This window comes from Pan troglodytes, chromosome 2 (assembly GCF_028858775.2).
Source record: "Pan troglodytes isolate AG18354 chromosome 2, NHGRI_mPanTro3-v2.0_pri, whole genome shotgun sequence".
Lineage (NCBI taxonomy): Eukaryota > Metazoa > Chordata > Mammalia > Primates > Hominidae > Pan > Pan troglodytes.
The window spans coordinates 116,698,089-116,710,323 of NC_086015.1; the positions used below are offsets into that span (position 1 = coordinate 116,698,089).

The 12,235-nt window shown below is 36.9% G+C and overlaps 1 protein-coding gene across 15 annotated transcripts in view; it reads right to left on the minus strand.

Moving 5' to 3' along the window:
• Positions 1-12,235, minus strand: part of CFAP44 (cilia and flagella associated protein 44) — a 158,535-nt gene that overhangs the window by 82,981 nt on the left and 63,319 nt on the right. For 13 of the 15 annotated variants that reach the window (XR_010155709.1, XR_010155710.1, XR_010155708.1 and 10 more), the window contains 3 exons: positions 11,650-11,811; positions 10,064-10,309; positions 4,164-4,309 (listed from right to left, as the gene is read on the minus strand). Coding sequence is in view for 12 of the 15 variants with exons in the window: in XM_009446166.5 (XP_009444441.3) it covers positions 4,164-4,309; positions 10,064-10,309; positions 11,650-11,811 (554 nt within the window). In the remaining 3 variants the exon portion in view is untranslated. The remainder of the gene's footprint in view (positions 1-4,163; positions 4,310-10,063; positions 10,310-11,649; positions 11,812-12,235) is intronic. The other 2 variants (XM_054680897.2, XM_009446171.5) reach the window with 1 other exon arrangement.

The window sequence follows — 12,235 nt, forward strand, 5'->3', positions numbered from 1 at the left end:
AGAACTCTCCATCTCAAATCAACAGAATATACATTCTTCTCAGGACCACATCATATTTATTCTAAAACTGACCACATAATTGGAAGTAAAACACTCCTCAGCAAATGTAAAAGAATAGAAATCACAACAGTCTCTCAGACCACAGTGCAATCAAACTAGAACTCAGGTTAATAAACTCACTCAAAACTGCACAACTATGTGGAAACTGAACAACCTGCTCCTGAATGACTACTGGGTAAATAACGAAATGAAGGCAGAAATAAAGATGTTCTTTGAAACCAATGAGAACAAGGACACAACGTACCAGAATCTCTGGGACACATTTAAAGCAGTGTGTAGAGGGAAATTTATAGCACTAAATGCCCACAAGAGAAAGCAGGAAAGACTTAAAATCAACACCCTAACATTGCCATTAAAAGAACTAGAGAAGCAAGAGCAAACAAATTCAAAAGCTAGCAGAAGGCAAGAAATAACTAAGATCAGAGCAGAACTGAAGGAGATAGAGACAAAAAAACCCTTCAAAAAATCAGTGAATCCAGGAGCTGGTTTTCTGAAACAATCAAGAGAATTGATAGAGAGAGCACTGGCAAGACTAATAAAGAAGAAAAGAGAGGAATCAAATAGATGCAATAAAAAATGATATAGGGGATATCACCACTGATCCCACAGAAATACAAACTACCATCAGAGAATACTATAAACACCTCTATGCAAATAAACTAGAAAATCTAGAATAAGTGGATAAATTTCTGGACACATACACCCTCCCAAGACTAAACCAGGAAGAAGTTGAATCTCTGAATAGACCAATAACAGGTTCTGAAATTGAGGCAATAATTAATACCCTACCAACCAAAAAAAGTCCAGAACCAGACAGATTCACAGCCGAATTCTACCAGAGGTACAAAGAGGAGCCAGTATCACTCCTTCTGAAACTATTCCAATCAATAGAAAAAGAGGAAATCCTCCCTAACTCATTTTATGAGGGCAGCATCATCCTGAAATCAAAGCATGGCAGAGACACAACAAAAAAAGAGAATTTTAGACCAATATCCCTGATGAACACAGACGCAAAAATCTTCAATGAAATACTGGCAAACCAAATCCAGCAGCACATCACAAAGCTTATCCACCACAATCAAGTGGGCTTCACCCCTGGGATGCAAGGCTGGTTCAACATACACAAATCAATAAACGTAATCCATCACATAAACAGAACCAACGACAAAAATCACATGATTATCTCAATAGACGCAGAAAAGGCCTTCGACAAAATTCAACAGCACTTCATGCTAAAAACTCTCAATAAACTAGGTATTGAAGGAATGTACCTCAAAATAATAAGAGCTATTTATGACAAACTCACAGCCAATATCGTACAGAATGGGCAAAGTGGAAGCATTTCCTTTTGAAAACTGGCACAAGACAAGGATGTGCTCTCTCACCACGCCTATTCAACATAGTGTTGGAAGTCCTGGCCAGGGCAAACAGGCAAGAGAAAGAAATAAAGGATATTCCATTAGGAAAAGAGGAAGTCAAATTGTCCCTGTTTGCAGATGACATGATTGTATATTTAGAAAACCCCATTGTCTCCGCCCCAAATCTCCTTAAGCTGATAAACAACTTCGGCAAAGTCTCAGGATACAAAATCAATGTACAAAAATCACAAGCATTCCTATACAGCAGTAACAGACAAAGAGAAAGCCAAATCATGAGTGAACTCCCATTCACAATTGGCACTAAGAGAATAAAATACCTAGGAATCCAACTTACAAGGGATGTGAAGGACCTCTTCAAGGAGAACTACAAACCACTGCTCAATGAAATAAAAGAGGACACAAACAAATGGAAGAACATTCCATGTTCATGGATAGGAAGAATCAATATCATGAACATGGCCATATTGTCCAAGGTAATTCATAGATTCAATGCCATCCCCATCAAGCTACCAATGACTTTCTTCACAGAACTGGAAAAAACTACTTTAAACTTCATACAGAACCAAAAAAGAGCCTGCATAGCCAAGACAATCCTAAGCAAAAGAACAAAGCTGGAGGCATCACATTACCTGACTTCAAACTATACTACAAGGCTATAGTAACCAAAACAGCATGGTACTGGTACCAAAACAGATATACAGACCAATGGAACAGAACAGAAGCCTCAGAAATACCACCACACATCTACAAACATCTGATCTTTGACAAACCTGACAAAAACAAGAAATGGGGAAAGGATTCCCTATTTAATAAATGGTGCTGGGAAAAGTGGCTAGCCATATGTAGAAAGCTGAAACTGGATCCCTTCCTTACACCTTATACAAAAAGTAACTCAAGATAGATTAAAGACTTAAATGTAAGACCTAAAGCCATAAAAACTCTAGAAGAAAACCTAGGCGATACCATTCAGGACATAGGCATGGGCAAAGACTTCATGTCTAAAACACCAAAAGCAATGGCAAAAGCAAAAATAGACAAATGGGATCTAATTAAACTAAAGTGCTTCTGCACAGCAAAAGAAACTATCATCAGAGTGAACAGGCAACCTACAGAATGGGAGAAAATTTTTGCAATCTACCCATCTGACAAAGGGCTAATATCCAGAATCTACAAAGAACTTAAACAAATTTACAGGAAAAAAACAAATAATCCCATCAAAAAGTGGGCAAAGGATATGAACAGACACTTCTCAATAGAAGACATTTACGCAGCCAACAGACACAATGAAAATATGCTCATCACCACTGATCATCAGAGAAATACAAATCAAAACCACAGTGAGATACCATCTCATACCAGTTAGAATGGCACTCATTAAAAAGTCAGGAAACAACAGATGCTGGAGAGGATGTGGAGAAATAGGAATGCTTTTACACTGCTGGTGGGAGTGTAAATTAGTTCAACCATTGTGGAAGACAGTGTGGCGATTCCTCAAGGATCTACAACTAGAAATACCATTTGAGCCAGTGATCCCATTATTGGGTATATACCCAAAGGATTATAAATCATGCTACTATAAGGACACATGCATACATATGTTTATTGCAGCACCATTCACAATAGCAAAGACTTGGAACCAACCCAAATGTCCATCAATGATAGACTGGATTAAGAAAATGTGGCACATATACACCATGGAATACTATGCAGCCATAAAAAAGGATGAGTTCATGTCCTTTGCAGGGACATGGATGAAGCTGGAAACCATCATTCTCAGCAAACTATCACAAGGACAGAAAACCAAGCACCACATATTCTCACTCATAGGTGGGAATTGAACAATGAGAACACATGGACACAGGGCAGGGAACATCACACACCAGGGCCTGTTGGGGAGTGGGGGGCAGAGGGAGGGATAGCATTAGGAGAAATACCTAATTTAAATGATGAGTTGATAGGTGCAGCAAGCCAACATGGCATATGTATACCTACGTAACAAATGTGCACGTTGTGCACATGTACCCTAGAACTTAAAGTATAATAATAAAAAAAAAGAAGAAGAGGAGATTAGGATACAGACAGAAACATAAGGGATGACATGCACCCAGAGAAAAGATCATGCAAGAAGGCAAATATCTATAAGTTAAGCAGACAGGCCTCAGGAGAAACCAACCTGCTGACACCTTGATCTTGGAACTCCAGCCTCCAGAACTGTGAGAAAAAAAATTCTGCTGTTTAAGCCACCTAGTCTGTGGTGTTTTATTGTGGCAGCCCTAGCAAACTAATACAAAAGAATAGAGAAAAAAGGCCAATTTGAAATTTGAAGCTATTATATTGGGTCGTCAGAAGAATAACTGGCATATTTGCCTAGTTCTCAATTATTAAAGGGCTAATGATTCATTTGTGATTTCTCCAGAATAACTGTAACCCTGAACCTTCATTTCTGACTATGTAAGTAGCATCCTCCTAGGTAGCAGAATATAAATCCATACAATTCAATTGTGCGATAAACAAAAATACTGACAGAATATTTGGTGGGGGTATTTAAATATAATTTCAGTATTAGCTTTGATTTTATTTATTCATTTGATTTATTTAACCAAATATTTTTTGAGTACCCCTTCATTTGGATGGATCTTTAAAAATTGACAATATCCATGATGGACAAAAGCATAGACACTAACGGGATATGGTTTTTTTAAAGCTTTTTGAAATACTGCTCACTTGAAAGTGATAGTTTGGATGGGATTGTCCTCTGTATCCGCAAGATAACGGACATCGATAGGTTCATCTTTTTGTTCTTTGAAATCACTGCTTTCATCACAAGGGGGGAACTCACAGTGATATAGAAAACCAGAATCATAGCCACCCTAGAAAAGAGATAAGTAACATAGAAGGTGGTACTTGAATATAACACACATAAATGCATGAGAATTTTTTGATTATTTCAAATTTGAAAACATAAAATAGATGTTTTCAAACATCTACTTCTACATAATTTCTATGATTATAGATTTATTATTTCTATAAAGCATCTCCTTTATCCATTTATACACAACTATATAATTATAATAAAAACCTCATGATGATTTGTTTTCATTTGAAAGCCAATACAAGAGAGATATCACCTGTGACTCCCTATCTATAGAATTTCATTTTATTTCTTCAAGCATTATTCTGAATAATCAGGAACAAATATTAGGGTTTTGCAGTTCCTCGTTTTTACAGCTAGTTTTCAGTTTAAGGTAACTGTAAACACTGTTAATTTTCCAGAAAGGGCTATTTCAGAAAAATTTATCCATGTAGTGAGAAGATGAATGATCAACTGGAAGAGCTATATTGCTCCAACTCTAATTTCCTTATTACTGAGATTCCTTATTATAGGAAACAAATTAAGGGTCAGAACAACTTTATGAACAATAAAAGAATAAATAAGAAAGAGAAGGTAACATCATGATCACCTCTGAAAATCAAATTACTAAGTTTTCACTTTTGACAACGGCAGACTAGATTGTTTCAGCCAAACTCTCCCACTGAGAACAACCAGAACAAATTTTGTAAATGTGTTTGAAGGCATTGGCAAGCTACCAAAATAGCAAGATCCAAAAAAGAGGGAAAGCCAAAAGTGAGCCTGGCATTTGGCACTGCTTTACTCCCTGGAGCAACTGTCAAGTTCTTTTATTTATTTATTTATTTATTTATTTATTTATTTTTTATTATTATACTTTAAGTTCCAGGGTACATGTGCACACGTGCAGGTTTGTTACATATATGTGGCAGCTGAGAGGCTAAGAAGCTGGACAAAGCTATCTGCAGTCTCATAGACTTATGGAGAAAGAAATAATCATTTCCAGGGTTCAAGCAGGGTCTCAAAGAGATATTTGAACACCCTCCTCATTCATAGCAGCATTATTCACAATAGCCAAAAGGTGGGAACAATCCAAGTGTCTATTTTTGTGTGTTTGTTTTGAGATGGGGTCTTACTCTGACACCCAGGCTGGAATGTAGTGGTGCCATCTCGGCTCACTGCAACTTCCACCTCCCAAGTTCAAGCAATTCTCCTGCCTCGGCCTCCCGGGTAGCTAGGATTGCAGGTGTGAGCCACTCCGCCCACCTAATTTTTTCTATTTTTAGTAGAAATGCGGTTTTGCCATGTTGGCCAGGCTGGTCTGGAACTCCTGGCCTCAAGTGATCCACCCGCCTTGACCTCCTAAAGTGCTAGGATTACAGGCGTGAGCCACCGTGCCTGGCCCCAAATGTCTATTTATGACTGAATATATAAGCAAAATACGGTACATACTTAAAGTGGAGTATTATTTGGCCTTGAAAGGAAATTCTGACATATGCTGCATCACGGATGAAACTTGGGGAAATTATCCCAAGTGAAACAAGCCAGTCATAAAGAGACAGATACTATATAATTTCACTTATTTGAGATACTTAGAGTAGTCAAAATCATAAGAAAGAAAGTAGAGTGATGGTTGCCAGGGGCTGAGAGAAGGGAAGAATCAGGAGTTATCATTTGATGGGTATGGGAGTTTCAGTGTTACAGGATGAGGAGGACGGTAGAACAGATGTTGGTGATGACGTCACAACATTGTGAATACGTTTACTACTACTGAGCTGTACACTTAAAAATGGTTAAGATGGTCAATTTTATGTTATGTGTCTTTTACTTCAATAAAAAGCAATTGGAAAAACAAACTTTAAAATAAAAGTTACGAAGCTGGAACAGAGATCAGAAAAAATAGGCTAAAGCATGGAGAAAGACAAAAAGGATGGAAAATCTTCTTGAATGATGTAAGATACATACGGAACATGAGAAGGATGTAATACACATAAAGTTAGGGTCCCAGAACAAGAGAGTGAAAAGATAGGCCAGAAGCAACACTGTGGTAGATAGTGGCTGAGAATTTTCTAAAACTGAAGAGATATGTTGAAATTTAGAGTGCTACGAACTGCAAACAAAATAAAAATGAAGAAACTACACCTTTTAACCACGCGTGTTGGCACACACCTGTAATCCCAGCTACTCGGGAAGCTAAGGCAGGAGAATCACTTGAACCTGGGAAGTAGAGGCTGTAGTGAGCTGAGATGGCACCATTGCACTCCAGCCTGGGCAACAGAGTGAGTGAGACTCTGTCTCAAAAATAAAAATAAATAAATAAATAAAATCACCTCTAAAAGAATAGTAAAAGAATGTATAACTAATAATCTAGTAGAGGAAGAAAACTGTGGAAAAAATTACCTAATCACTCAATAGAAGGTAAAAAAAAAGGGAAAGAAAATAAATTTAGAATGAGTGTGACAAATAGAAATAATTAGTAAGATAGTAGATTTAAACTAAAATATATCAGTAATTACATTAAATATAAATGAACATAGTACTTTTTTAAAAGACAAATATAATCCTATAGGATTCTTTTAAGCCTAACCATATACTGTTTACAAGAGACCTACTTTCGATATAAGGGTATCAAATAGTAAAGGAAAGAGAAGAATCCTTAATAACATCGAGGTTTTGGCATAGTAACTAAGTGGATGATTGTCTCATTTACTGAGATGGAGATGGAGCAGGTTTGTATGGGACATGTATGGTTTAAAAGTAATGTCTTGGACAGGTTAATTTTGAGGTGCCAAGGAGCATTGTCAAGTTGGATATACAAGTCTAAGTGGAGGGGAGAGGTCAGGACTAGAAATAAATATTTGAGATTCACTGGAAGATAAGTGATATTTAAAGCCCTGAGACTGTGGTTACCTTAGCAAGAAAGAGGGGGCCCAAGGCCACACTCTGGAGTATTTCAAACTTCAAAGCTTGTTCTGCACATGAGAAGCCAGCAAAAGAGGCTGAAATGGAATGGTCAGAAGAGTGTAATGTCTTAGAAGCCAAGAGAAGAAAGCATTTGAGAAGTATGAGGGGTCAACTCTGTTAAATGTTCCAAAAAGTCAAATGGACAGAGAATTGACCTCTGAGCTTGTCATCATTAGTGAAGTGATGGAGATATCCCAACTGGAATGGGTTGAAGATCAAATAGGAGGTGAATAAGTTAAGCCAATGATTACAGATGATTCTTTCAATAACTTTTTATGTAACAGAGCAAGGGGGGAAAAGGAAAGAGAGGTTAAGGAAATAAAATTAAGATTAGTACTAAAGCATGTTTGTATGCTCATGATAATAACTGAATAGAAAAGACAGAAACTGATGATACAGGAGACCAAGTGGTTTATCTCAGGAGCAAAATTTTTGAGAAAATGAGAAGGGATGGGATCAAGGAGCCATTGGGAACAGTGTCCTTGGAGAGTTGCAGGAGACTGTTCTCCAATTATAACAATAGGCAAAGCAGACAAAAGGAATATAGATCCCTATAGGGTGTTACATCTAATTGAGACAAGAAAAGGAAATTCCATCTGCTTTTATTTTTTTCTGTGAAATGTGAGATGAGGTTATCATTGAAGAGTAAGAGAAGGTACAAAATGCTTGAGGGGCGAAGAAAGACTTAATGTAATAATTTGGAAAGTGAATATGGCTGGGCAGTAGAATTGGCCTGCAGTGTGAGTATTGATTTGAGAACTGCAGTCATTACTTCAAAATGAAACTGGTTTTTCTTCACCATTTGTTTGGCTGCAGGCACAGAGTTGTCAAATTGTTGACTCAAGCTTTGCTACCTCTGTTAACTATGTTTTTAACCTTGTTCACCAGTGTAGCTTAATGGTTAAGGGCATGAACTCTGGAGCCAGATTGCTTGAGTCCAGATCCTAGTTTCACTTCTCATTAGTTATATGGCCTCGGATAAAATGCCTAACATTTCCATGCCTTGGTTTCTTCATATATAAAATGCAAAAAAAACCAGCACTTATTTTATAGTTGGTTAAGTAAATTACTTAGAAAAATACCTGATACAGAATAAGTAAGTTGTCATATTCAGCAAATGAAAATAAAGGACATCTATTAAATTTAAATTTCAGACAAACAAAAAAATATATATATTTTTTGAGACGGAGTCTTGCTCTGTCACCAGGCTGGAGTGTAGTGGCACAATCTCGGCTCACTGAAACCTTCACCTCCTGGGTTCAAGCGATTCCCCTGCCTTGGCCTCCCAAGTAGCTGGGACTACAGGCACCTGCTACCATGCTCGGCTAATGTTTTGTATTTTAGTAGACACAGGGTTTCACCATGTTGGCGAGAATGGTCTTGATCTTCTGACCTCGTGATCCACCCGCCTCGGCCTCCCAAAGTGCTGAGATTACAGGTGTGAGCCACTGCACCCAGCCAAAAATAATTTTTAGTGTAAGTATGTACTATGTAATTTTACTTGGAAACCCTAAGAGTAAGCACTAAATATGCGTGGAGTTTTCTGTTTGTGTTTTGTTGTTGTTGTTTGAGATGGGATCTCACTATATTACACAGGCTGGTCTCGAACTCTTGGGCTCAAGCAATCTTCCCAATCTTCCCAATTATGTTTGTTAAATAATGAGTAATTTTTGCATCTATATTTCCAGGACACTGGAAATTTATTGCATTGTGTTACATTAATTGTTTCTGTACCTCTTTCCCTCAAATGAAGACTTCCTGAAGGGAGGAACCATGTTTTCTTTATCCCTTTATCCTTTGAACTCCATACAATAGTAGCCATTTACAATTGTTTTATAAAACACAGAAGACAGGCAGAAAGGGTAGAGGAACTAATAAATGACGTCCTATGATGTCTCCAATGCTATTTTCCATCCTTCTTTCTCCTTGCCTCCTTAGTAATACAAAAGTTACATTTCTAGGAAAAGTTGAGGAGGGAAAAAGTCAACACTCATCACTCCTTACAGCAATAGTCCTTGGCTAGTCAGTGTCCTGGCCTGGCTAAAGACCTAGGACCAGGGATGAATTAGTAATGATCTTCCACACACACTTTTATGAAATTATTTTTGGTGGAGGGAACTGAAAATTGTGACAAAATTATAATGAAGGAAATCTTGCTTTGCAGTAGATCAATAGAATATTTCAAGCAAATAGTAAAAAATGTATAATTGGAGGATATACTCCTACAGCCTTGTGATGGGCCCTGGTACTTTCTTCCTAATATCCATTTTTCCCTTCTTCCTTATGAGCCAAGTTCTGGTTTTGTTCAGGGTGGCAATTAGACCATCTAAAAACACTTATCTTCCTAGACTTGCATATGACCCCACAGCATAGTTGTAGATAATGAGAAGTAAGAAAAGTCTACTGGATAGTACTGCCATGAAAGCTATTCTTTTCAAAATTAAAAAACAACAGTCTTGGTTGGAAAAACCCCTAGCCTTTTGCCTTTCTACGCTTGATCCTTCTCCTCTTTGACCTGCCTGGAACATGTATGATTGACAAGCAGATAATAGATAATCTATAATCTATAGATTTATCTGTACAATTATCTGCACAAGAAGACATATAAAAGAGATGTTAAGATTATTTAAAAACAATTATATCCCACATTCATTCATCAAAACTCACGACTTCAATAGTATTTAATAAATGAAATCTAAAAAAAAAATAGATAAATGAAATCTTAACATAAGAGTAAGAAAGAATGAAGTTACAATAACTATAAACTATATTGAAATATGATTGAGGTAAAAATTATTACATTGTTACTTACCAAAGAAACCCAGAACTTCCCTGGCTCTGAGTAAAATCCACAGAGGATGGGAGAGGGGGTTGACGGAATAAATATTTCAGGTAATGGCTCTTCTTCCTCCTCCTCCTCCTCTTCCTCCTCTTCCTCCTCCTGAAATTCTTTTTCTCCATCTTCTCCCATCTCTGCTGCTAGCTTGTTCCTCCTTTCTTCCCTTATTTTCTCCTTCAACTCCCTTTGTCTCTCCCTCTTTTCAATTTCTATTAATCTCTTTTAAAATAAACATTAAGTAGGTATAAAAACAATTATGACTCATTCATTCATTTACACCATTAGGGATGACAATGAAAATAGAAAGAAGATACACAGCTCTGTAACAAATAATATTTAAAAATACTCACCAATGCGAGAATATATTTTTATCATTAAAACTTTTAAATCATTAGAATGATTCATTTTTGTCTTACCCCCATCAATCTTGGTTTTATAGAAATTATTTGGTCATTTTTTTCCTAATAGAGAGGCTAAATATAACTTCTCTTAGAGCCTATCACTGTTAACCCAGGAATTAGGTAGACTGAAATAGTCCACAAGGAAAGTTGCTTCCAACTTCAGTAATACTGTGAGTTTGGCCTTCATCATCTATCAATTGTCCTTTGCAAAAGCCCTCTGACACTGGTATTTCCGCCTCCCATCTTTTACCACTTCATTCTGTTCACCCCTCAGAATAATCTTCCTATTTTTTTATTTTATTTATTATTATTATACTTTAAGTTTTAGGGTACATGTGCACAATGTGCAGGTTAGTTACATATGTATACATGTGCCATGCTGGTGCGCTGCACCCACTAACTCGTCATCTAGCATTAGGTATATCTCTCAAACTTATATGATATCATCACATCAATCCCCTCCTCACAAACTCACAATGGATCCCAGTGGTCTAAAATGAAATGTCTTGGCTGGCATTTAAGGAGCTCCATGCATTGGTCACAGACTCTTGCAACATCCTTCAACAAATTGCCTCCCTATATTTTATTGATCTATTCCTCATTTCTTGAAAACACTCACAACTCTGCGTTCTCTTGGGATGTTCTTCCAGCCTTTATTGCCATCGTCCTATTTTCACCTCTCAAAACTCCCCCTATTTTTTTTTTCTTGAGACAGGGTCTCACTCTGTCACCTGAGCTGGAGTGCATTGGTGCAATCACAGCTCACTGCAGCCATAAACTCCCGGGCTCAAGCGATCCTCCCACCTCAGCCTCCCAAAGTGCTGGGATGACAGGCATGAGCCAATGTGCCTGGCCCCTTCCATTCTTTAGGTACTAAATGTCACTTCCATGCAGTCATCTTTGACCTCCTCCCATCCCTCTATCAGAATCTTCTCTCTTTTCCTCTGCAGACCCCTAAAATTTCCTTCTTTGCATTTTGATTTCAGTATCTATTTACTACTGCCTTCTAATAGCTGCTTTCCTACCAGATTATAAACTCCTTAAGTTCACGGCCTATGTTTTATTATTTTGTGTATTCCGTCAGCACTTAACATAGGATATTTTATATTCTAAGGAAAGGAAATTATTATAAGATAATGCTTCAGGAATATTCCATACCAGAATCTTAGATTTGACACTTGAAAAATGGAAACATTTTATGCACATGTCTTTGATTTCATAGGAGACTACATCATGATCATCCTCTTCTTGCTTTATGGTTGGAAGTGGAGCTTCAAGAATATAGCCATTTTCACACATAATTAGTAAAGTACTTTCAGGCTAAAAAAGAAAAATTGAACATATTTACATTTAGGCAAATTTTTAAAAGCATAGTTTAAAGAGATTATAAATAAAAATATAATTACTATGTATATTAGCCATGTTTAAAACACACTTAATTCCTCACTGCAGTTATTGGTAAAAAGTCAAGTATATTAATAATTATTATATTGTCATAGTACTAATTATTGTTATATCATTAAGTGATTAAAAATTAATAATTATTAAAATTAGATTTACATTTGGTTCCTTTATAGATGCTATAACATATGTGATTCATATATGTTTTCTGATTTTCTGATGAATATATGTGGTTGTGAAATCTGTTAGCCGAAAGGACCAGATATTAAAGTTAGGACTGCCAAGGAAAGTCTGCGTGTGTGGATGGCGTAGTCAGTCCCATCCTACTTTAATGGCTCATCCT